The sequence below is a fragment of the Trachurus japonicus genome, chromosome 17, assembly GCF_045865225.1.
Source record: "Trachurus japonicus isolate A0001 chromosome 17, Traja_1.0".
NCBI lineage: Eukaryota > Metazoa > Chordata > Actinopteri > Carangiformes > Carangidae > Trachurus > Trachurus japonicus.
In genome coordinates, this window is record NC_140923.1 from 16,729,932 (window position 1) to 16,752,351 (window position 22,420).

The 22,420-nt window shown below is 40.1% G+C and overlaps 2 protein-coding genes across 2 annotated transcripts in view; one reads left to right on the top strand and one right to left on the bottom strand.

Annotated features, from left to right (window-relative positions):
• The window catches only part of clul1 (clusterin-like 1 (retinal)), a 279,095-nt gene extending 277,868 nt beyond the window's left edge, over positions 1–1,227 (top strand). Inside the window, exon 9 of the mRNA XM_085803953.1 lies at positions 1,214–1,227. The gene's annotated coding sequence lies outside the window, so the exon portion shown is untranslated. The remainder of the gene's footprint in view (positions 1–1,213) is intronic.
• The window catches only part of atp6v1h (ATPase H+ transporting V1 subunit H), a 23,121-nt gene continuing 701 nt past the window's right edge, over positions 1–22,420 (bottom strand). Inside the window, exons 2-14 of the mRNA XM_085803951.1 lie at positions 22,159–22,316; positions 21,535–21,634; positions 20,885–20,974; positions 20,099–20,212; positions 19,322–19,426; positions 18,191–18,250; positions 17,124–17,221; positions 15,452–15,644; positions 13,146–13,324; positions 12,641–12,766; positions 10,075–10,176; positions 9,074–9,187; positions 1–403 (exon numbers count right to left, since the gene is read on the bottom strand). Of these exons, the coding sequence (XP_085660077.1) occupies positions 334–403; positions 9,074–9,187; positions 10,075–10,176; positions 12,641–12,766; positions 13,146–13,324; positions 15,452–15,644; positions 17,124–17,221; positions 18,191–18,250; positions 19,322–19,426; positions 20,099–20,212; positions 20,885–20,974; positions 21,535–21,634; positions 22,159–22,262 (1,455 nt within the window). The 5' untranslated portion in view covers positions 22,263–22,316 and the 3' untranslated portion in view covers positions 1–333. The remainder of the gene's footprint in view (positions 404–9,073; positions 9,188–10,074; positions 10,177–12,640; positions 12,767–13,145; positions 13,325–15,451; positions 15,645–17,123; positions 17,222–18,190; positions 18,251–19,321; positions 19,427–20,098; positions 20,213–20,884; positions 20,975–21,534; positions 21,635–22,158; positions 22,317–22,420) is intronic.

Below are 22,420 nucleotides of genomic sequence, written 5' to 3' on the forward strand. Positions count from 1 at the left end.
CACCATAGATAAGCATCTTTATTGATTCACATACAATGTTGAGGAGGTAAGACTTAAATAACTTTCAGTTTTGTACATAATCACAGACGTAAAGTGCGACTCCAATCACCACACGTCACTTAGCGAGGGCACGACACGAGACACGACACTCAAATCAGGGAACATCGAGGATCAATTCGGGGGCGTGGGCGGAAAGAGGAAACCACGGCATCTGATTTTCGACTCATTACACAAAATGAACAGGAGATTATTAAAATGGCAAAGACCCATCCAACGTACAGTACACACTCATCCACACAGTGATACACAAACACACACATGCACAGGAGGAGTTCAGCTTCGAGCCGCCACGGCCGGAGCCTGCTGCTGATCGCTGGACTGCAGCTGCCGCCCCAGGTACTCCCTGTGAGAGAGGGACGACAAACACGTTAGAGTTTTCACTCACAACATGAGCTCATCTGTTATATCCACCCACCTGATGGAAACAATGATTGTTAGGTCTATGAAACTTCAGGAAACAGTGAAAAAAAATCCCAGTCACAACTTATTTTACGCCAATACCTTTGGATATCCAAAGCCTAAGAAGGAAATGTGGAAGTACAGTATTACTTTAAAGGAACAGTTCACCAAAAAATTACTTTTGCCTACATATTTGTGTGTACACATGTGTAGAAACCTTAGCCGATATGGCCAGCTGCGTTCTCAGGACATTATACAGATGCAGGTCCCGAGAGTGAGAACGGAAATGGGCAAAAAGGCTTTTAAATTTTCAGCCCCGTCGACCTGGAATGATGTGCAGAAGGACTTGAAACTGACACATCTTGTAACTCTGGGTGAATTCAGGTCAATTATAATAGACAGAGAATTGAGCTCAATCGGACTGTGTGATTGCGTTGTTTAATCATGTTTTCCTGAAATGTGTGATTGTATTTTATTTGAGTCTTGTGTGATGTGCAACTGAGCTGTTGTGTGCTGCCGTCTTGGCCAGGTCACTCTTGGAAAAGAGGTTTTTAAATCTCAATGAGTTTTTTACCTGGTTAAATAAAGGATATTGATTGATTGATTGAAATTCAGTCATTGTTGACTCACCCTCATGCTGATGAATACTCTGGAGAAGTTTTTTATCCCTCAAAGTGCATCTGGAGACCCGGGAGGGGGGTTTGTAGTCCAACGAAATCCTTATATGAGAGTCAATAGTGCCCGACACAAAAAGTCCATAAAACTACACAAAAACCTTGTAATATTCCTACACACTGCTTGCCCACTGCAGTCCTGTGTCCTTAAGGGATATAGTCCAGAGTTTACTTGAAACGACGTCATTTAGGACATTTTAACCCAGTCTTGTATTGAATTTGCCTGGGGCGCACTCTCACGTTCACACGATGCATGCGATTCCTTCAGGACACTTGGATTGCAGTGGACGAGCAGTATGGAGGAATATTACGAGGTTTTTGTGTAGTTTTATGGACCTTTTTCTGTCGGGCGCTATCGACTCTCATATAAAGTTTTCGTTGGACTACGAACCTCCCGGATCTCCAGATGCACTTTGAGGAATAAAAAAGTACTCTGGAGTATTCATCAGCATGAGGGTGAGTCGTTAATGACATTTTTTGGTGAACTATTCCTTTAACTCAACCATGTTGTGTTGGTTGCAGGGATTCGGGGCCTTTAGCATCAGTTTGAAGAATAGTTCTCCTGCCGATTCTCACCCAGACATGATGATATTTTAAACATAATGCCATTATTTTGAAAGGTCACAGTCTTCTACTTCTTCAGGTTTCTTTCCTGGCAGTAACATTTTCAGGTGTGTTATCATGACACTCACCTTCCTGCTACCAGAGATCTCAAATGTCTCTCGCAAAACTAAATAGGGAAGAAGCTGGCAAATAACTCCTGATGGAAGAAATGCTCCTCTTAAAAAAAAAAAAATAACACCCAGACCACTGAGTGTTGATGCTGCCAAACATCCTGTGTCTATTTCTTCCTACAGAGCCAGAGAGCCATTCAGAGCTTCTTATGAAACTCTTTCCTACACGTACCCTATTTTAAGCATCACAGCAGGCAATTAATACAGCACAGTATAGGAGGAGCCATGGGGAAACAGTAAGTAGCCTTTTTCATCATTTCACTGAATTGCATTTTCTATTTTCCAATTTTTCAGTCTCCATGGCTGCACTACATCTCTTTCATTTGTTCACTTTTGAACTCAACTCAATCAACAGTCAAGTGTTTTCATAACTAACCAACAAAGCAAGAATTTCACTGCGTCGCACAAAGGCAATTGAAGACAGAGAAATTACTTTTATTTCCAAAAGAATTGCAAACCTGCCGATTTTCCAGTGAATTATTCCTCACATCTGCTCCTGATCAATCCCCACCTGTCAAACAACAGCTTTAAAGCCCCTGACCTTTAAATCACGGTCAAGTGCTGTGTATGAAGGGTGTTCCTCCGGGCCTCATGTATCTCTAACACTATATTTCGAGTCAGAGCACAACCGACTAGTTAATAAAGGAAGATGGTTTTGCAACTGGGAGGAGGAGTTAGGAAACCGGAGCACTTCCTGATGAACGTATCTGCAGCTGCTGTGTAAATCTGCTCTGCAAAGTGACAACAATAACAACTGAATAAATGTGATTCATCTTCTGAGGTGTGACAGAAAAAGGTTTCACTGCAGGTGGAAACGCCTCAGGCCAATGAGGGCTAACCGTAAGATAAATAAAAACAATACAGCCACTTGACAATACATCACACCTTCGCCTCAGGGGAATCATGTACATAGTGGGATTATTTTTTTTACATCAGCGAATGCACTACAGTGTGTACAACGTGGAATTTCAATCAAGTGAAATGCAGCTTTCAGCCAGTCTTCATGTGCCTTCGCCCGCAATAACAACACATTACATTACGGTTACATTCATTTGAAAGTCAATTTTGTCTGAAGAGAAACAACTAAGGTTCGGCCAATCACAGCGAGCGACACGACTCATTTGCAGCTGCCGAATGGCAATGTAACGACAATGGCGGAGGCCGTCTGGCAGCAGCGGCACTTTACAGCCAAATTAAGAAGTGGGAAATGGCAACACATGATTTTAGTACTTGATGCTCGCACATCCACAAAAGACACACAGGTGCTGGGGGCGTGCACAGAAAGCCTGCAGACTGTCACAGTAAGGAGCTTAATTGTTCCTCCCTGTGCAGCTTTTGGTCTGAAAATGTGATGACTCATGAAATCCACAGTCTTCCAAAATGCTCCTGGACTCCTCCTTTCAAAGACCACTCACACATTTACTTGTCAAAAATGTAACTTCTAATTAGGTTCACAAACAGGTGGCTCTCCTGTGATATCAGATCTGAAATGTCTCATGGTGAGAATTTCAATAAAGATTTGTTTTTCTTCAAGGTTGTAAAGACCCTAACCCTTTTTAAAACATTTTTCGTTGACAAGGATTCACAATATGCCGAGTAGATCCCAGCCAGACTGTGTAATACTGTCTTAAACAATGCAGTTCAATATGCAACAACATTTTGTTTTATTTTCTTATTTTTTAAATCTTATTTATTATACCTACTGCACATATTTACTTATATATGTATGTTATATATTTATATATTTTTCTACTGTTTTTTTAACCTGGTTATTTTTATTACAGATTTTTTTTATCTATTTGTTTTGTTGTGGGCAAATGCAAACATAATTTCATTCTGCAATACATCTTGATGTAATGTCTGAAAGACAATAAAAACATCCATTCTATTCTGTTATATTCTGATTTAATACTCATTTTGTATTCATTGATCAGTAATGGTCTCAGGTGTTTGTGATCAGTTCTTACAGCCGAATGTTTCAGATGAAGACGTGTTGTTTCTGAGACTTGGGAACATGTATCCTTAGTAACCTCATAGCTGACAGTGTGCAGATGATGTCATTTTCCTCTGCAGCCGTCCGCCAGCTGTGCAACTCTACAGTCAGTCAGATGCAGCGACTACTGCCTCTGCCTCACAACACATCTGCATCGTTCTCTGTACAAAGAGGCTTTCACAAAGAGACTCATTTAGTGAGAGATGGAGATGTAAACACGTATTTTAGTAATGTGTAGAGGTTAGATTAGATGGATTTGTGATACTTTACAGCCACAAAAAGCCCAGAGTGGGACAATTTTCTTTCATTCTTGGTTTTAAAGTGTGCAACTAGTAGGAAACATGTTGCACATTTCAAAAGCTTTTGTCAACTCTACAAATGAGAAGAAGAATGAGAATAAGGACCTAGTCATCTGGGAAATGAACAACATTCAAGCAATCAGTGCAAAATCAACAACACATTCACTCTATTCAGTAAATCACGGACTGGAAAGAGGAATACGCATTCAAAGCCATTGGAAATTCTCACCAAGGTCAATTTCCCACTCTTGCACCTTCTCTCCCCCCCACTTACTCCCTCAGGCTTTATTTTCTCTTTTTAAAGGTAATACCCAATGATCTTCAACACATATTTAGGTATTTTTGTATGTATGAACACTAATACTATTTAATGACAGTTTATGTATAGACTTCTGCACAAACGACCATGACTCGGCCTCAGACACTGAGGCACAGGAAAACACATGGATGAACCAAATGTCAATCGCTGATGGGTTTAAACAACAAACCGTCACAATACAGAGCTGAATGGAAACATTACATCCATTCACACGACTTCTTGACCTGGAATTACCTTACCTTATAGGAAAACAAAAAACGACTTTTACAAAGCAGATTAAAAAAGGTAACGAGGATAAAAGAACGGCACTTTCTCAGTTCAAACATCCATCTGTGCTGTTGTCATGACAGCAGAGGCCTTTGGTAAGTAGGCTGAGAAGATCATGAGAACAACAAAGACAAGACAGCCCACTCAAGGTGACAGTGGGTGTGGTGAGCAGCTTTTAAAAATACTGTATGTATCAACTTGTGGGTGAGTGGAGACCGTCCTTCACTTCGGCACCAATCAGTCCTTTTTTTTTTTCCCCCCTCCTGCCATTCGATTCACACCTTTCTGTTTTCATGGCGACAGCGAGTGTAGGCAGCGCGCAACTCGATAGAACGACAGAACAACCTTGAGACACCCCCACCCCAAAGAAAACTGACATTGACAACAAATCCTCAAGTCTATTTCCCTTCCTTGATTTCTTTCAAAACCCTTTTTTTGATTCTTTCTAGCCAACACAAACCAAGCCATTGTGCTGCTGCGTCAGCATGAGTCAAACACAGTGCGTCGTTATCTGAGGCCGAGTTCATAACAAGGGAGGGCGTGGACAGATAAAGAAGTAGATGTCAGAAGGAAACACAATAACAAATGAACGGCTTTAGATGCGATTTATGCGCCGGGCTTTTAAATGACAGGCTGTAGCTTTCCCCTGCGTAAAAAGGAAAAGTGAGAGTGCTGAATATCAATCAGACTATAAATCATATGCAAGTGAAATCCCTGAGCAGCCGCTGTTTCTTTTCTTACCTGCACCTACTTCGTTTCCCTTCAATTCATTTTTCTCTCTCTTTAATTTATCACCATCTTTCTGTGACATTAGCTCTTCACTCATCTTTTTTATTGGCCATAGAAAATGAATAACATTGAGTCCAATTTCTGAGAGTCATTATATCGTCCCATGCCGTCTTTTCTAACTCAGAAAACTACCTCCTTTTTTTTCTCTAAACTTTAAAAAAAAAAAAACTTTCCACTCAGCCCCCCTCTCTTCCTGCAACAGACACAGGCTGCTGTTGATGAACATAAGATCGCATGTTGAATGTCAGAGGATTCAGGTTGAGTGGTGATAACACACCCTACTTTCTATTGTGGCTCTGACAATGGGAGTGTGTTTTTCTTTTCTTCTCAGTTAGCGAAATGAGGGAGAAAACCCTTTGTGCTGCAGTGGATGAATGAAATTCTGCTCACACTTCAGTGAACGCTCAGTTTACATGGAACATTAAAATCACTTAGGAGGGAGGGAAAGCAGCGCTACGCTACACTCTGATATTACACACGGCTCCTGCATCAACTGTTGCTCGGGAAGCTGAGTGTGTTTTAGATAGCGGCAGGAAAACAAACACATTTTCACTTGTTGCTTGTTGGTTTTTAGTGTTTCCAAGCAATCAAGTAGACACACACAACCACACACACACACAAATAAACCAACAATGGTGATGGTGAGTTGAGAGTTTGCACCGAGAGAGGATCTTCGGTTTGGTATAGATGATGATTTTAAAGCTTTTAAAACTCATGACAGTGGGATTTGAGCTCTGATTTCGATTTGAACGGAGGATCTTTAAGGAATAAGGGGCCGTGTCCACCCAACGAGCTTTTAGCGTTCACACATCCTCGACCATCATTTTGGAGCTCTCTCTCTCCCTTCCTTGTCAGAATGCTGCTGTCGCTAGGTTACAAAACGAGTCGTCTCACTTCCGTGCCGTTTAATGTAAACACTGCAACGTTGGTCCAACTTTGAGTTTGCAAGCAATGGAGCGCAAGAAATTCATGACAGCACTAGCAGCAGCTTCTGATGTGGACCCTGAGGTTCCTTCAAAACGAGTGTGGGTGCATGATATAACCCGAGCCATGTCGCCGGTTGTGTTGTTGTCGGTAACATACAACGGGGAAAATAAGAATTGAACGCGTCACCATTTTTATCAGAAAATATATTCTAAATATATTCTATTCTAAAAATAATTCTAATAGAGCTATTGACATAAAATTCTCACCGGATGTCGGCAACAACCCAAGTAATGCACACATACAAAGAAATCCAAACATTTACGTCCATAAATTAAGTAATGTGTAATAAAGTGAAATGACACGGGGAATAATTATCGAACACAAGAAGAAAATGAGGTGCAAAAGGTTTGGAAAGCCAAGAAAGCAGCTGGAGTCTGTCAGTATTTAGAAAGCAATCCTGTCCCCTATCAGTGCAAAGTATTATCAGCTGGTTTAGTCCAGTTGATGCCTATAAAAAGGTTTCTCATCACCAAGGTGTCACACAAGAGGCGTCTCATGATGGCTGAAAGCAAAGAGCACTCTCAAGACCTTCAGAAACGTATGTTGCAGAACATACTGATGCATCGGTTACAGACGTGTCTGAATGCACCGTTGTATCCGTTATCCCGAAGTGAACAGAACAACATTTCATCATAAACCGGCCATGACTCGATGCTCCTCACAAGGTTTCTGACAGAGTCAAAAGAAAACTAAGAGGAGTCGTCCAAGAGCAAAGGAGCCCTGACAGAGAGCTGTAGAGAGAGCTGCAATTAGCAGGTACAGTTGTAAAAAAAAAAAAAAAAAAAACATGATTAATGCACTCAAAGACGGTTTATAAACCAAGACCTTTCATGACGAGTCAGCTTCCTGTATGCATGTCACGTGGGCTTCTGCACGGCCACGCCCCTTTAGAGAGACCAGAGGCAGCTTGGAGTGTATTGATTCCTATGGGACAATTTAATGTGAACACCGATTATGGTCGGGTCTTTCTCCCCACGGTCACTGAAGCAAATTTTGGACTCATTTCTCACAAGCCACATCTCTTCTGAACAGTTTGACACCAAAATGGTAATTTTCAGACGGAGAGATCCGGAGAAAATCCACTTTGTTCCAGACCTGTCTCTGTCTCTACGACACACTCTCGCGAGATTTGGCACCGATCTCCTAGGCAACGTCAAACAAACGGCCGCGAACTCCCGTGAAAATGATTTAAATTATTTTTGGCGTGCTAAATATGACTGTTAGTAGTGTAAATATTTAATGTTATCATAAGAAAATATAAATATCTCACTTTCATCTACCTAAAAATTGTATAAATCCACACACACGTTCACAGACGAGGTGGGGTGACGGTTGGCCACGCCCATTTAGAGAGACAGGAAGTGTAACCATTTCATATCATTGGAGCAGCCGCTCATGGAGTATCTTTCCATTTATTGAATATCTTTGATGCACTCAACCGCCATGGCCTCTATGCATGCTCACCATGCAAATCTATTGACGTGTTCAATACTTATTTTCCCCACTGTATCTCCCATCCCTTCTTGATTCTGATTGGTCAGTGTAGGAAAAGTGACATTGACGAGCGCCGCGCTGTTTTAAAAGTCGAACAGATTTCATCTTGAAGCGCTCTGAGCGAGAGTGTTTTTTCCGCTCAAGACTCCAAAGGATCTGTATGGAAAGTAAGTAGACGCTGTGAGCGCTAATAGCACGTTTGGTGGACACAGCCCCTAATGACACCAATATTTGACAATTAAAAAATAAACAATACCTTATTTAGTTATATACTAGTGATGCCTAATTGACCAGCTGCCGACAAGATTTCACTAATTACAGTTTTTCTGTAGGTCTGACTTAATTCATCTGATCACTTGTGGTCAACACCTCGTCCTTCCTCCCTCCTGGTTCAATAACCTAGAGCACGACAGGTCACCAGAAAAACAACTGACATGTCAGCTGTGTGGAAGTGTCATTAGTGTATGATACTAACTTTTTTTTTTTTAATATAATCTTGCACTGTTGTTTTGTGACTACGGTAACCATGCACTTATGTGTATGTGTGCGTATGTATGTACATGCATTTGTGTGTGTATGTGTGATGATATGCATGTTTTTCTTGCTTCTTGTACGTTCTTTTTGAATGGAACTTAACATAACAAAAATGACTGTTATCGGCCAATCTAACTCATTGATGATCGGTATCAGTTACATAAAGTCATCAGGGCATTCTTACTAATTACATTAATTATTAAATTGATGAGTATTTCTAGCAGGGATTCTTTAAAGGTTGTTATCAAATAACTGTGGTTAAAGATATGCACTGATGAGGATGTTTTACAGTTGAAAAATTAACTTGTCAGAGCAGGACGAATGTGAGACAGTTTCTAAATTACATACTATCCTTCCTTCACTGACATTTCATTCTTGATGGTTTTTATGGGCTAATTTTCACATAGTTCCTCAGAAACCTTCAGAGCAGTTTATCCCTCAGTGTCTTTTGATGATGAGTAGTTAAACAGAAAACATCAGTCACATAAATGAGGCTATAAATATGTCTATTAATGTGTTCATACCAGTTGTGCACCATCAGCTTCTGCACAGCCAACAGTGCGTTGTAACGGACTAGCTGGTCCTCGTGGTGCATATGATTCATCACCAGCTGTTTTCCACCCAGCTGCTCGATCACCCTGAAATGGGAGGAATAAAGGGAATAATGTGTGAAAGCCTTTATCCACAAAGAGAAATGGCCCTATTTTCATAGGTCATTCAGTGGTCCGGCCTTGGGTAATCTAATCCAGCCTCACTGTTATTTTCTTTGTATTGTGAAAGGATATAATGCTTCGAAATGGGAAAACAGATCAGTGTGAGGCTTGGTAAAACACAGTAAATGATCTGGACAGAGAAAAGTAAAGCAGGTGAACGTACATGCATCGGTACAGTAAAGTACTCCATTCATCTTTTTAGGGATTTAACTAACAATGAAATGAGGTGAATGACCCTGAGATTCTGAATAAAAAGAAGCCGTTACTGATGGATTACTAGTGTGCATTACAGCTAACAATATATGGAGGGAAAGAGAGAGTCTCAAGACGAGTAGAGTGTTCAGATATTTACAAACACCGGCTACAGTAAATGAGAATTATTCCGTTAAAAATAAACTAAATCTTGGTGAAATTTGGCAGATTGTGTTTATTGCTCTCAGCTAATTCATAAAAATAGCAAAACATATTCATTAACTGCATTATAAAACCTTGACTGTCTGATCAGGGTCCACAGTGAAGCCGCATTTTTCAGCTTTAAATCTCTCGGTAGGGCAGGGGAAATAAAAAACCAAAGAGTGTTACACAGCCTGCTGACAGGAGAGCTCTCTTTAAGTATGGTGACAGAGGTCAAAATCAGTGTACTGGACACTTCAGTAGCTGTTAGATACGCTGCCATCTCAGCTATTGATATAGATTTCCAGGCCACCAATGTCCGTGGCCTGTTTTTTGTTTTTTTTGCATGGTTGTAAATCACAACTTTACTGTAGCCTGACATTTTGATGCAATCTGGTTTTCCCCGCCAGATGCCTTACCTTTTGCCACGTGGGTAATGTCGCACATACTCTCCAACGTCGTGAGCTGCCACTGCTATGACTTGAGGATCATCGGACACCTCCAACAGCCTCGTCAGGATCCTAATGAAAGGAGCCAGACAAAAAGAGAGGCATTCGATCGGAGAGGTCTGTCTACTTCAGAAAAAAAGAAAAGCAGATTCCATCACAGCTTCTCCCAGGGAAAAATACCTTTGAGAAAGCTCCACAAAAGAGCAGCCGAGATTTTCTTTCCCCCCCCAGAAGAAGTGATGGATGTAAAGATGCCAAGGTGAATGTTACTTTAAAACTGGAGGTAAAACCAAACTCTAAAATGCAAATCCAAGGACATGAGAGATGACACATCCTCTGAAAGTGAAGTGACACCTCGGGGTTGAAAGCAAGACAAAGTGTGAGTGAGATTTGGGGAAGGAGACTAATAAAAAGGAGGCTAATTTCAGCCGAGATGATGCCTGAGTTGATTACACAGAGGACAGTGATGAGACAATGAGATGTGTAAATCAGGTTTTTATACTGAATGTCAATAGGCCCAACAGAGTGTGTGACCAGAATACCAACCAACACAGACTCAAATTGATGTTTTATTCCTTGTCGGCCAAGTCCATCGATTGGGCACACACAGACATCAAAAATGAATTTGTCCTCTGAATCTGTGTGATCAGTTACATCTAATACTAATTTTTCATTTCTTAAAAAAAAAAAAAAATGTTTTCCATTAAGTTTCACCTGATTAAAAGGTGGTTAACATTAAATATTTAAAAATCCAATCTAGTTAACATCTCATTTTCAGAAACACAGTGACAATGTTTAACATGTGCACCAGTTTATTTTGGTGAGTTAAAGGTAGGGTCGGAAATTCATTTTTTTACTGAATTGCTTGAAATCCTCTTCACACCTCAATTGCAACCAATTAATTAATTCACAAAAATGAAAAAAGTCGGCCACCTGTGGAACAGACAATCCTGTAAAAACACCATCCAATCATGTTGAACGCCACGTTCAAGTCAATAGGATCGTGATGTGTCAATCAAGCTGCCGTTTCTGTCCCTCCCAAGTTACGACACTGAAAAGACAACGTCAGTGATACAATGTACCACACTGAAGTCCAGTAGGTGGCAATGTATGTACGTCTAAGCTTGATGCTGGGTGGTTTATTATGATGTTTTCTTTCACATGAATGAGCCGTGAGAAAAAGCTGTCGGAGAGTTAGCGATGCTGCACAGTGTCGCTCTACAAACGTATCGGTCAATGTAATCCCAATGTTGAGCAACGCGTCTTTCTGCGATACTGTGGCGTAATGGGGCTTCAGCTTGATGTGAACCCAACGTTGAACAAGCGTTGCATGCGTGTCTTCGGAGAGAAGTCTGAGAAAAGGGGCTTGGACTTTTAAATTGTGTATTTTCAAAATGTGGCCTGCTCGATCCTTTTTCCAGGATCTCCAACCCTACCTTTAAAATGGAAACAACTTCCATTAGTACTGAAGACAAAGTAGAGATAAGGTCGATGGAATTAGTTTTGTTATGTTTTGTATGATGTAGTTTTGTTTCAATTATATCATAAAAATACAGTTCATCCTGGTTGGTTCATAGATGTCTATACCTAATTTCTTTCTCAAAATCAATCCACCAGTTGTTCAGGACATTTCATTTGAAACCACAAATGTCAATGTGAGGATGGCGCTCCAAGAAAAGTCAGGGGATCACCACAGTCAGAGGGATTAAGCCTCTCGAGTATGAATGTCTGTGCCAAAATGTCACAGCAATTCATCCACCAACTGTTGTGACGGTCTAAAATGATAGAGGTGTGCTCAGAGGATACGACTCTGGAAAAACTGAACAAATAAACAATGATGCTCATTAAGAAAAAAAAGGGTTGAAATCTCTACATATGTGCAGAAGAGAAAATGTCAAACACTGGTGTGCAGAGGAGCAGAAATATGTGGAGTTTTTTTTTTTTTTTTTACATGGCTGGTTCATCAAACAATTAAATAAACTGACTGTTTGTGTCATTAACATTAATCAGTCACTTGAAACACACAATCCACACTGTAACTCTTGTGACCTGACTCACAAATTGTACAACTCCTGTTTTCTGAGCCAAGGTGAAGGTATCAAAATGTTTCAAAACTCCACTTTCTGCTTCTCCTCTGAGTCTGAACAGTGTCATCCCTGCAGCTGCACAGTTAGGCCGGCTAAAACATAAACTTTGAAGTCTTTTCTTTCTTTTTTTTCAACATTGCCAGTTTTCATTAATCCAAAAGCAGTTTCAAAGTGTGTAATCTTTTTCAATTTTGTAAACTCTATTAAACCTTCCAGAGACTTAGTTTCAAATTCAGCTAAAAAACAAAACATCAAACTTAATTCAATTTAACCTATTAGAGTTAAATCATGTTTTTAAGTTCCAAATGGCACATTTACCCCAACAAACTGTACCGAGTTTCATTACTTTGTTTTCCCAGAATGTCAAGTTAAATCAAATCAAATCAAATTGAGTTATTGAAGCCATGGAGAGAATGAAATGCTTTGTTACGGATCAGGTTTAATCTTACTTGAGGAGCTCATAGTTCTTCTCGTTCAGACGGACGGCGTTCTCACGCCAGAACTTCTCAGACTTGTGCACAGGACTCCACTCGAGACGGCCGGACTTGAGTTCAGAGCTGTACTCATCAAATGAGCTGTAAATACGAAAAAGGAAAAACAGAAAAGATGTAAACCAGTGGAAAAGAATGTCCAAGTATCACCACTGTTATATGTACGGTATGCAATGAAAAAAGGAAAAGCTACTACTTCTATCAAGCATCTTTTGTGAAAAGCAGTACTTTAAGGCAATCTGAACATTTGGAGGTTACCAACATACGTATGTAGTGAATATAAGATAAACAGAAATATGTCTTTAGAAAATAGACTGGCCTCATATCAAAGTGACAGTATCAAAGAATCTTAAACAGAGATTCTTTTCACAAGCTGTCCTTTTGTAGCAGAACCACTTCTGAAAATGAATGGTTTGGAGAACTTTCACTAATGACATGTTATTCGTGAGGTGCAGTGGAGTACCTGAGATCCTGCACGCTCTCTCCCAGCCTCTCCAGCAGGAACTTAATGTCCTCAGTGATGTCCTCATCGTCGTACTTCTGCTGCTCGAGGTTCTCCAGCTGCTTCAGCACCTTGCACTGAATCATGGCCAGAGCGTACTCCTGACGAGTCTCGCGCTCGGCCGACTTCTCCAGGAGGTTCTGTCAGAGAGAACAACAGCGTGATGAAGACCAGCAGCTAATTCACTGTCGGTCATTTATAAAAGCAATAAAAGCCGATAAACGGTCACTTGTTACATCTTGTTTAAGTATCTTTGTGTTTGAACCGCTGACTGGACAGTGGACTTGAAGATGCCATCCTGACCTCTAGCCAGTGTTTATGAGCTTCTTGTTGTTAAAGGCTTATTGTTAAAAGAAATGTCTTGTTTTCTGGGAGTTAATTCAAAACAACTTAAAGTACCAGAGTTAGGTTGGTGCAATCACATCACAAAAACAGCAGTACTGTTTGTCAGGATGCGTTCAAGGACTTCCAGATGGTCCGTATAATTTAAGTCACACTGCTGGTCCCATGTGGTGAGCAGACTCATTTGCATAATTAGGACATTTGGGAAAAATAGCGACATGCACAACTTTGCTGACTGTATTTGAAGAAAGATTTTGTGAAAAAGTGAATTTTACATTTTTGTGATAATCTCAACTTCCTAAAAATCAGCATGACACAACATTTAGAGCTTTTTACTCAACAAAACAATTAGCGTTTTCTTTTCTTTTTCTGAATGGGACTGAGTTTTTACGCATCTCCTTATTTAACATCCCTACTCATTGTAAGATATGCAAAACGACTCAAGGGAAAACCAGCTGAATGTCAAGATGTTTCTGAAGCTTCCTTTTGCTGCACACCATTGCTTTTAATTAGTCGGGATACTGCAGCCACACCAAACCTCAAACTTCTATGACTAATTAAAAGCAGAGGCCCTTTCGTTCATGGGTGCATTCACAAACACTCGATGTGACAGCTGCTGCTGCTGAAATGAAAGTTGTGATGAATGAGCTTTAGGGGAAATTCAAATCAGGAACACACATTGCATTGAGCCAAACATAATACTGTACGACATGATCTCTAACAACTGGTCTCAAACTAATTTCTTTTAGCAAACTCAAGACACTAGAAGGTGGTACATTAGGACCACAGAGACACATTTGATTAGGTCACAGTGACAGTGAAATACAGCTAAAAAAAACTGTCTGAGAGAAGTACAAGAAACCATCAACACTTTTTCTTAAGGTTGGGTTTTGAAAATCATCCAACTTTCCTCCACTTGGGTATTAGCTCATGTTTCAATCATGTAATCAATGCCATTCATCACACCATTGTGCTCTGAGCAAGGTCACAGACACTGCCTGCTGCTGCTGCTGCTGCTGCTGCTGCTGGCTTGGACAAAACTATATGTGTTAGCAAAGACATCAGTGCCATACTTTGGATAGTTTCAGAGGAGGCTTCATCTTCATAAAATGTAATAAAACTGTAGAGAAAAACTAAATACTGTGTGCTCTTCCTCTACAAAAGACAGCTTTCAGAAAGAACTGGTAGTTATCACATTGATTTTCACTGTATTTTCATGGTGCCTCGTCAGACTCACTCACTTCCTCTAGTTAAAGAGCAACTCGGCACTGGGAGATAAATGGGTGGCCCTGCCATTAATTTAATCCTGTCAAGGTATAGTATGGGGAATTCATTACCTGGCATCAACACAAAACAGCAGAGCGAGCCCAGAGTCACAGCCCATAGGAGTATGTGACGTGTTGGTCTATATACGACTAAATATTCTGAGCTGCTGTTTAAGAGTTGTCATTTCAGTTCAGCTCTTGTTGTGATCAAGTGTCGAGCCTAATTAAAAACAAATGTTCAAGTTGCCGTGTAAGATTTCAGTTCAAAACACTTCTAAAAACAGACTTAATAAAGTGTAACACTTCATGGCAAACACCTTTCCATGGCAGCACTTTATGTGCCTTTCACAACAGTAACGCCAGTAACAGATTTCAGTTTTCTCGTACCTGGGAATTGTGCGTTTTGTCTGCACAGCTGCATAATTGCAGAAAGAATAGATCTTATATGGCAATTAATTTTAATGGGTTTTAATTCCTATCATATGCTACGTTGGAAAGGAGAACAAAAAGAAGAATGCTTTAACGTGATAAATGTGTTAATTGATTTTTTTTTATTTTTAACTGCATATTTGCACTAAATCTTCCAGCAGTTCAGACAGTGTGGTCCAAACATTTTCAGTGAGAAGCAACACACAGAAGAGTGATAAATTCCCCACGTACCCTGAAGGCAGCCAGGATGATGCGGGTGACCTTCTCCTTGACAGACTCCTGGAGGATGTCGGACAGGGCAGGGACCACGTTGTAGCGTCTCAACTGCTCACAGAGTTGAGGACTGAAGGCCAGGAGCCAAACACAGAAGATCATCTGGTACTGGAGCTGGAAGCCGCACTTGTTGCTCAGCACCGCCGTGATGCTGACATTAAAAAAAAAAAGAAAAAGAAAATGAATATATAACAATCAAAATAGAAAAAAGAAAAGTGAATCTCCACGACTCCCATCTAGCACCTGTTTGCTAAAAGAGGAGCTTTCACAGCTGTGTGCCTGCATGTTGCCAATCCATTATTGTTGATGATGGCAGAAAATGAAATGTTCAGACAGACATAGACAGTCTTTCTGTCACGGAAGAGCTCCTCAAAATACAGAGCACAGAACTAATGACTGCAGCCACAGAGTGAGCCATGCATTTGCGGAAATAGCTGCTAAGTGCAGAGATGTGGAGCTCATAGATGTGCAATAATTATCTGACCCAAACTAAGTAGTATGACTACTTTGCAATGCTGTATAAAGTGATATTTCTTTTTTACCTAATGCCTTTTCTACACACTTAATACAACACCCATGTCACAGGTGAGGAATTGATTAGCAAGTCTTTTCACATGATCCACAGGGTTAATTTTTACAAGCAACATCACATTTTAAACTTAAAGATTTGGTGAAGTTATAGAAATAACTACAAGCATCACACATACGGTATCATATACGAGCCAAGAAAGAGCTCAGATCATCCTGTTGAACTCCCAGCAGCCTTGAAATAGTGACTTTAATTGGCCTCCATCAGGACGGCGATTTCGTCCCAGTAGAGGTGGCACTAACTCAGGTTGATCATTTCATTAGCTACTGGCTTTTAGAAGAAAATCTGATTTTATCCTTTAATAATAGCTATGAATTCAACAGGACAGTCTCTCGCATCTGGCTTCTTGTATAGTAATGTTGGCTTTAATCCGTGTACTTGAGTGTTTCTTTTAATTGAATATTTGATTTTTGATTTTTTTCAAGAACAAAGTTACAGTTGCAAACTGACAAGACAAAATCAAATCAGGGAAAAACTCAACATCAACAAGGTGGCAAGGTAAAAATGAAATGAACTCACAATGACAGGACATTAGAAAGTGGAAAAATAAATAATAGTAATGAATGCATAAATAAATACATAAATCATAGTAATAAATAAATAAAATACATTTTGCAATAATCAAAGTTACATAGAGAGACGAAGGGCAGCATCACTGCTCATAGATTATGCCAAGCCTGAATACGGGGAAATTAGTCAACCTGGTGTGCTGGTAGATTTTCCATATAAATTAAAAATGGTTGCCATATTTTGTAAAAAGTCTTACTTCATTTCTGCATCCAATAAGTTATGATTAATACATTTAAGTTTCTTAACATAATTTGTCTCAAGATTGGAGTAAGTAAAGTTCCCTAGTAAACAAATTTCAGGGTCCAGTGGAAACGTATTATTGAGTGTTTCTTACTACTAATAATTTTGGTGTGGTCATGGTTTCGTCCCCCAAGTGTCAAAGGGAGGGACTGTGGATGTTTGTATGCAGTCTTTATTAAAGAAACATTATACAGGCAAAGTAAACGTGTTTATGAAGCAGTCACTACTCACCAGTTGACTCCATCAGCCTCCACCCAAGCAAACCTGTACTCATTCACCCTCAGCATCAGCTGAAGGCAGCCAGCAACACACTGGACATACTGAGAGCTCTGCAAAGAACAGAGGCGTAGATTTACTCAAACAGGTTGGTGTGAGCCTTAGCTGCGTAATCAGGAGAACAAATCACATGTTAGGAGGTCAAGTACAATTAATGCAGTTTTAAAAAACACTGAGTAGTTGACAAGCAGAGAGAGCACATGGAAGAACACCAGTCCAAAACTTGCATTACCATCACCTATCAGACCTGAGGCAATGCACATGCAGTCTATCATATGTATACACCAACACATGCTAGAGACCACAATAGTACAATACAGAGCAATAGCAGGGAAGTGTCCCACCACACCTGAGCAGAACAATGTAAATTGAGATTAGAGCGGAGGAAGCTGAGAGGAGGAAAATAGATCGCATTAATCTGTTATTTAAAAGGAGGGTGAATAAAAGCAAAGAAGTCCAGCAAGAACAGGCAACAGTGAAGACAGAAGAGTGGAGGAGTAGAGGAGCAGAGGTTACCTGGTTGGAAATGCAGAGAAAGAGATGATGTTCAGTTATTAGATAGCGCTCAAGTCAGTATGTTTCTGAGCACAGTTCTCAGAATAATCACGCTATTCTCAACAAAGTCTGGGATAATGGTAGGATGCTGCTGCTGTGCAAATTATGCTCTTCCAATTTCCCTCATTAGTACAGCAGAAGCTGTGTTTGTCATGCGCTTTCAGCATTGAGGCAAAGTGGCTTATAGCATGCAATTTTGTACATTTAAAACCAACCAGTGGCAGCAAACACCATGCTGTCTAAATGGAGATTTCCGCTCAGATTGCTCTAAAAAAGACGGCCCTCCAACATTCTTTAAGTAATCATGAAAAAAACCTGAGTGCAAGAGCAGGATGGGAGAGAAAAGGAGGGGAAAGAAGAGGCGTGAAAGTCCAGTGACAGCTGATACTTTGCAGCTTGCACAAACCCTGCCTTTGTTTTTTTTCTTGAAGCGCCAGGGTGACTGAGGATGCACCACTCATACTCACTTCACTGGGGGAAATAGTTCCTGCTCCTGAGCCTGTTTCTGGACCTGTACCATGTAGGTTCTAATGAGAGATAAACAAAAGAAACAGGTGCAAAATTTCACAAGCCATCGCTTCCAGGTGGGTCACAGTGTCACAGTGTGTGCGGAAAGCTCGGCCACGAATGCAATTCAGTGACGGTGGATTATTCACTGATTTGTTGGGTGGCTGTTGAGGAGAGAAATTAGTATCAAATACATTTGAGAACATATACAAACCATGCTCATGGAAGAACTCACCTTTAACCAACCTCAAGATATTTTTTCATATTGTACAAAACCACAAAAGAAACCAGGAATCAATATTCATCTGTTTTATCATCCCACTCCTTGGTGCATTCATCTGCCAAGGCAAACCCAGCACCGTCAGTACAGCTTTCAATGGACCATCTCAAGATCAGACAAGCCTGCTTCAAGTTGAATGAATGCATAATATCAATTAAGACAAGGTTTTCACTGTGGGCCAACACAGTTTAATTTAATTAAATTAATAGAAATAAATAGAGAAAAACAATGTTTGGCTACTTGGATCATTATATTTCACAGAAAAAAAGGGAATAAAATAAACTCCATGAGAAAGAAGAGGCCAATGTCTCTGGAGGTGAATGCTCCAATAGCTAAGAAAAGAAAAACCCACCACAAGGATAAACAATGAATACATTTCAAAACTTACACACAAAGAAAACAACTGCTTTGCACATCCCTGCTGCCAGGAGGATGAGCACCCACAGTATGAACTGCATCATTCTTAACCACTATAAACAAACTTTACATTTTCAGATGGAAATAAACTTCAGACTATGAACATTGCAACATGTACCTTGAAAGCATGGCTTTGCTGATGTTTGCCGCCTTTCTGTAACTGCTGTTCAAGAGTCCCATGTTTGTTTCCCCTCTTATAATTCAAATAACACAATTTACACAGTACTGTAGCATGCATGAAAAAGACAGAACACATAATTTGCTGCAGGAAGGACACAAGATTGTACCATTTAGACGCCACGTGTAGTTCAGACCGTCCTGTACACTGTGAGCATCTATTTAAAATCAGCAGTACTTACAAATTCCCTTTTACATGCAATTTTGACTACTGTACCTGTGAACTGAGCTGGCTTTTGATCCAGTTGAAGTAGTAGTTCAGATCGCTTCCCTCCATCAGATCACGGCCCCAGGCAGCCAGCTTGGCAATGATCCTCGCCGCCTAATATGGGAGGGACATATTATTCATATTTGCTGCGCATGAAGAGTCCACCAACAGTAGAGAATTTACAGCGGTGCCATCATTTCGCAATTTAACAATTTCAGCTTGTTAAGTGCAAATGCATCCAGTGATAAGACAGGAGCAAATTCAGCTATGCAATTTCCTCCTTGCCAGAGGCGGACGTGGAGAAGTATTGATGCTGTAATTTGAAAGCGAAAGTCAGTGTGACAGCTGGATGGAGTTAACGTGCAGTGTCAGAGACTTTGGATCACATCGGGCCCACCTGCTGGGCGTCATCTGGCCGGTATGATTAATTGAGCTGTGGATGCCCTATAATAAGTACTCTGTTTGTCACTGGGTGGTCATCCTTTTTCTATTTAAAAGGATGGTCAGGAAAAATCATTATATAATTGCCTGTTATTGAGAAAAAGGAGGGAAGGTTGAGGAATAATTGATGCTTTGGTATGATTCAATTCAGCTGAATTGCATGTGTGAAAAATTAGGCTATACAACCTTTTTATCTGGAAAAAATAACTTCAGTACACTATGGCTACGCTTAATTGGCTTGTGGTAATTGCCTAAGTTTTACTTGCACCAGCTAGTCACACATTACAAGGACAGTGTGAATTACAATATGTCCTTGTTATGATTTTTCCACATTTCCTAACTCACCATGTGGACAGTAAAGAGGTCCTGACGATTCAGCATGGGGAGGAAGTAGGACCAGGCGGTGTTCTTTGTCTTTTTGGCGTAGTCAAAGAAGATGCTCACCCTCTGATGGTTCTCCTGTGTGACAGTGAAGATTAAGTCAAAGATAAACTCTTGGATTATAAAGTTAGAGTAAATTTATACTAATACAAGTGTCATAATGCAAACGACAGTCATAATGAAGTCTGATGTCTTGATTAGAGGTGCAATCAATTAATACATTTCAATGATATAATTCATTCACTTCAATGAAGTGAAGTGATGAGGTTTGCTGTTGTTGCTTGGATTTTCAGTGCAAAAATATGTTTTACACCCAAGGGCACTTTAAAATGACAGAGTTTTGTAGAATTACCATTAACGGTATAGTGTTTAGAAGACATTTTAGAAGAAGTTCAGTTCTGGGCAACAGATTACTTAGGACTTAAATGCATATTACTCCATTCAACAATGTGTCTCTTTTTCATTTCAAATGTTACTTTAAGTAACTGTTGAGTAACAACAAAAGATTTCCCATGAGCAGTCTGGTATGAAATTTTCATGTCAAAAATTAATTTGAAAGTAATGGGAGTATCCCTAAAGATACAGTAGCTCTATACAATTGTTTCCCGAAGCAAAACAAAACAAAACCTAAATAAAAACTCTTGTTTGGCGTCAGTAAAATTATGCAATTCTTCCAAATTTTCTGAACATGTCTTTAAATATGTACATAAACAACACATTTGTCCAGAGTCAGTGAGTCTGTTTGTTTACCTGCAGAGTGTCATCAATCAGAGTCAGGATGTATTGAACCGTCTGCTCCTTGGAGATGTGGGCCATCAGATTCAGAAAGGTCTTTGCACACTGAGCAAACACAAATAGATATATAGAAACTGAGTAAGACAAAAACCCCTTATTGATGTATTGAACAAAAAAGCTTTTACCTTTATTGTGCCTGGTACCTCGACTCAAGTGAGCTAAAGTAACATGTGTGTCTAAAGTCAGGTTTACAAAATCAAATTAGCTGACAAATGATTTTAAAGAGTTAACCTCTCAGCATGACCTTTTACAGTGACCTACAACCTAAAGGAGTTGACACTGGTCTTTGACTCTGACTACTACACACACACACACACACACACACACGGTAGTTTCAGACCAAACACGGTATTACAAGCTAAAGGAAGAGATACCAGGAAGTCAAGTGTAAAAAGCCTTTAAAAACCAAATCACAGCAGGTTTTTTACTCTTGTTTGAGAAAGAATTGTAATAATTATCACAGAGAAACACATTTTCTTCTCTGCCCCACTGCTCCGTGGGGCTGGGCTCAAAAAAAAAAAAACGATTCAAAATAACAAAATATAAAGAGAAATCTTAAAGGGCACCAACATAGAAACACACAAATGATATTAAGTTTTCCCTACCTGATGTCCTTCATTGGTCAGAATGACCTGCTTCTCCTCGGAGTTGGCCACCTCAAACTTCTTGATGAACTCACAGTCCTCCACCGAGATCATCTGACTCCTAGAAGAAAATTAATTGAGACAATACGACTTTAGTGCAACATCACTCATTTCTTTCACTACTACTGCAACTGACCCTCACTGAAAGACTGGGCTTTGCCTTGTCACTAGCATGCTGCTTCTAATGAAAAGGAAAGTTTGCACAATAATGATAATGAATCTGGAAATACCACATGTTAAGGCAAAAAATATTATGGTTATGAAGACAGGATGTTAGTGTAACAACATTTATAGTACATGAGTTCAAAAAAAAAAAAAAGGAATCAAGTAATAGGATTGACAATGTCAGTCACAAGTCAGATCAAAGAGGAAGTATCACTCAAGACAGTGAATCACAACACAGGAACTGCAGCAGAGCCAGTTTTGGATTAGGACACTGCACTTTCTGTAATTTCACAGCTCTACTTGAAGGAACTGATTTAGTGACAGCTTGACTTACCTGGGTACAGTCTGACACGCTGAGCTAAAGCAATAACACAATACCACAATAAAATATGTCAAGCATTGAAATGTTGTTGTACTCACTGCAGGTAGGACTGCCAGTTGACCAGATTGGCCCGCACCTCAGCTGCCTTGGCAGCGATGATGTTGGTGGGGACTGCAGCGTCCACAGCCCCGCGGATATCCATGATGCCGTGATATGTCCACTACAATATTATGTCAGGATACAAATCCAACACCACCTGAATGGAAAAACACCACAGCCAATATAACCACAGGGTCATAACATTACAGGAAACGTTATAATTTCTTTTCTGTATGCGTCTACGACAAGCTAAAATAACAG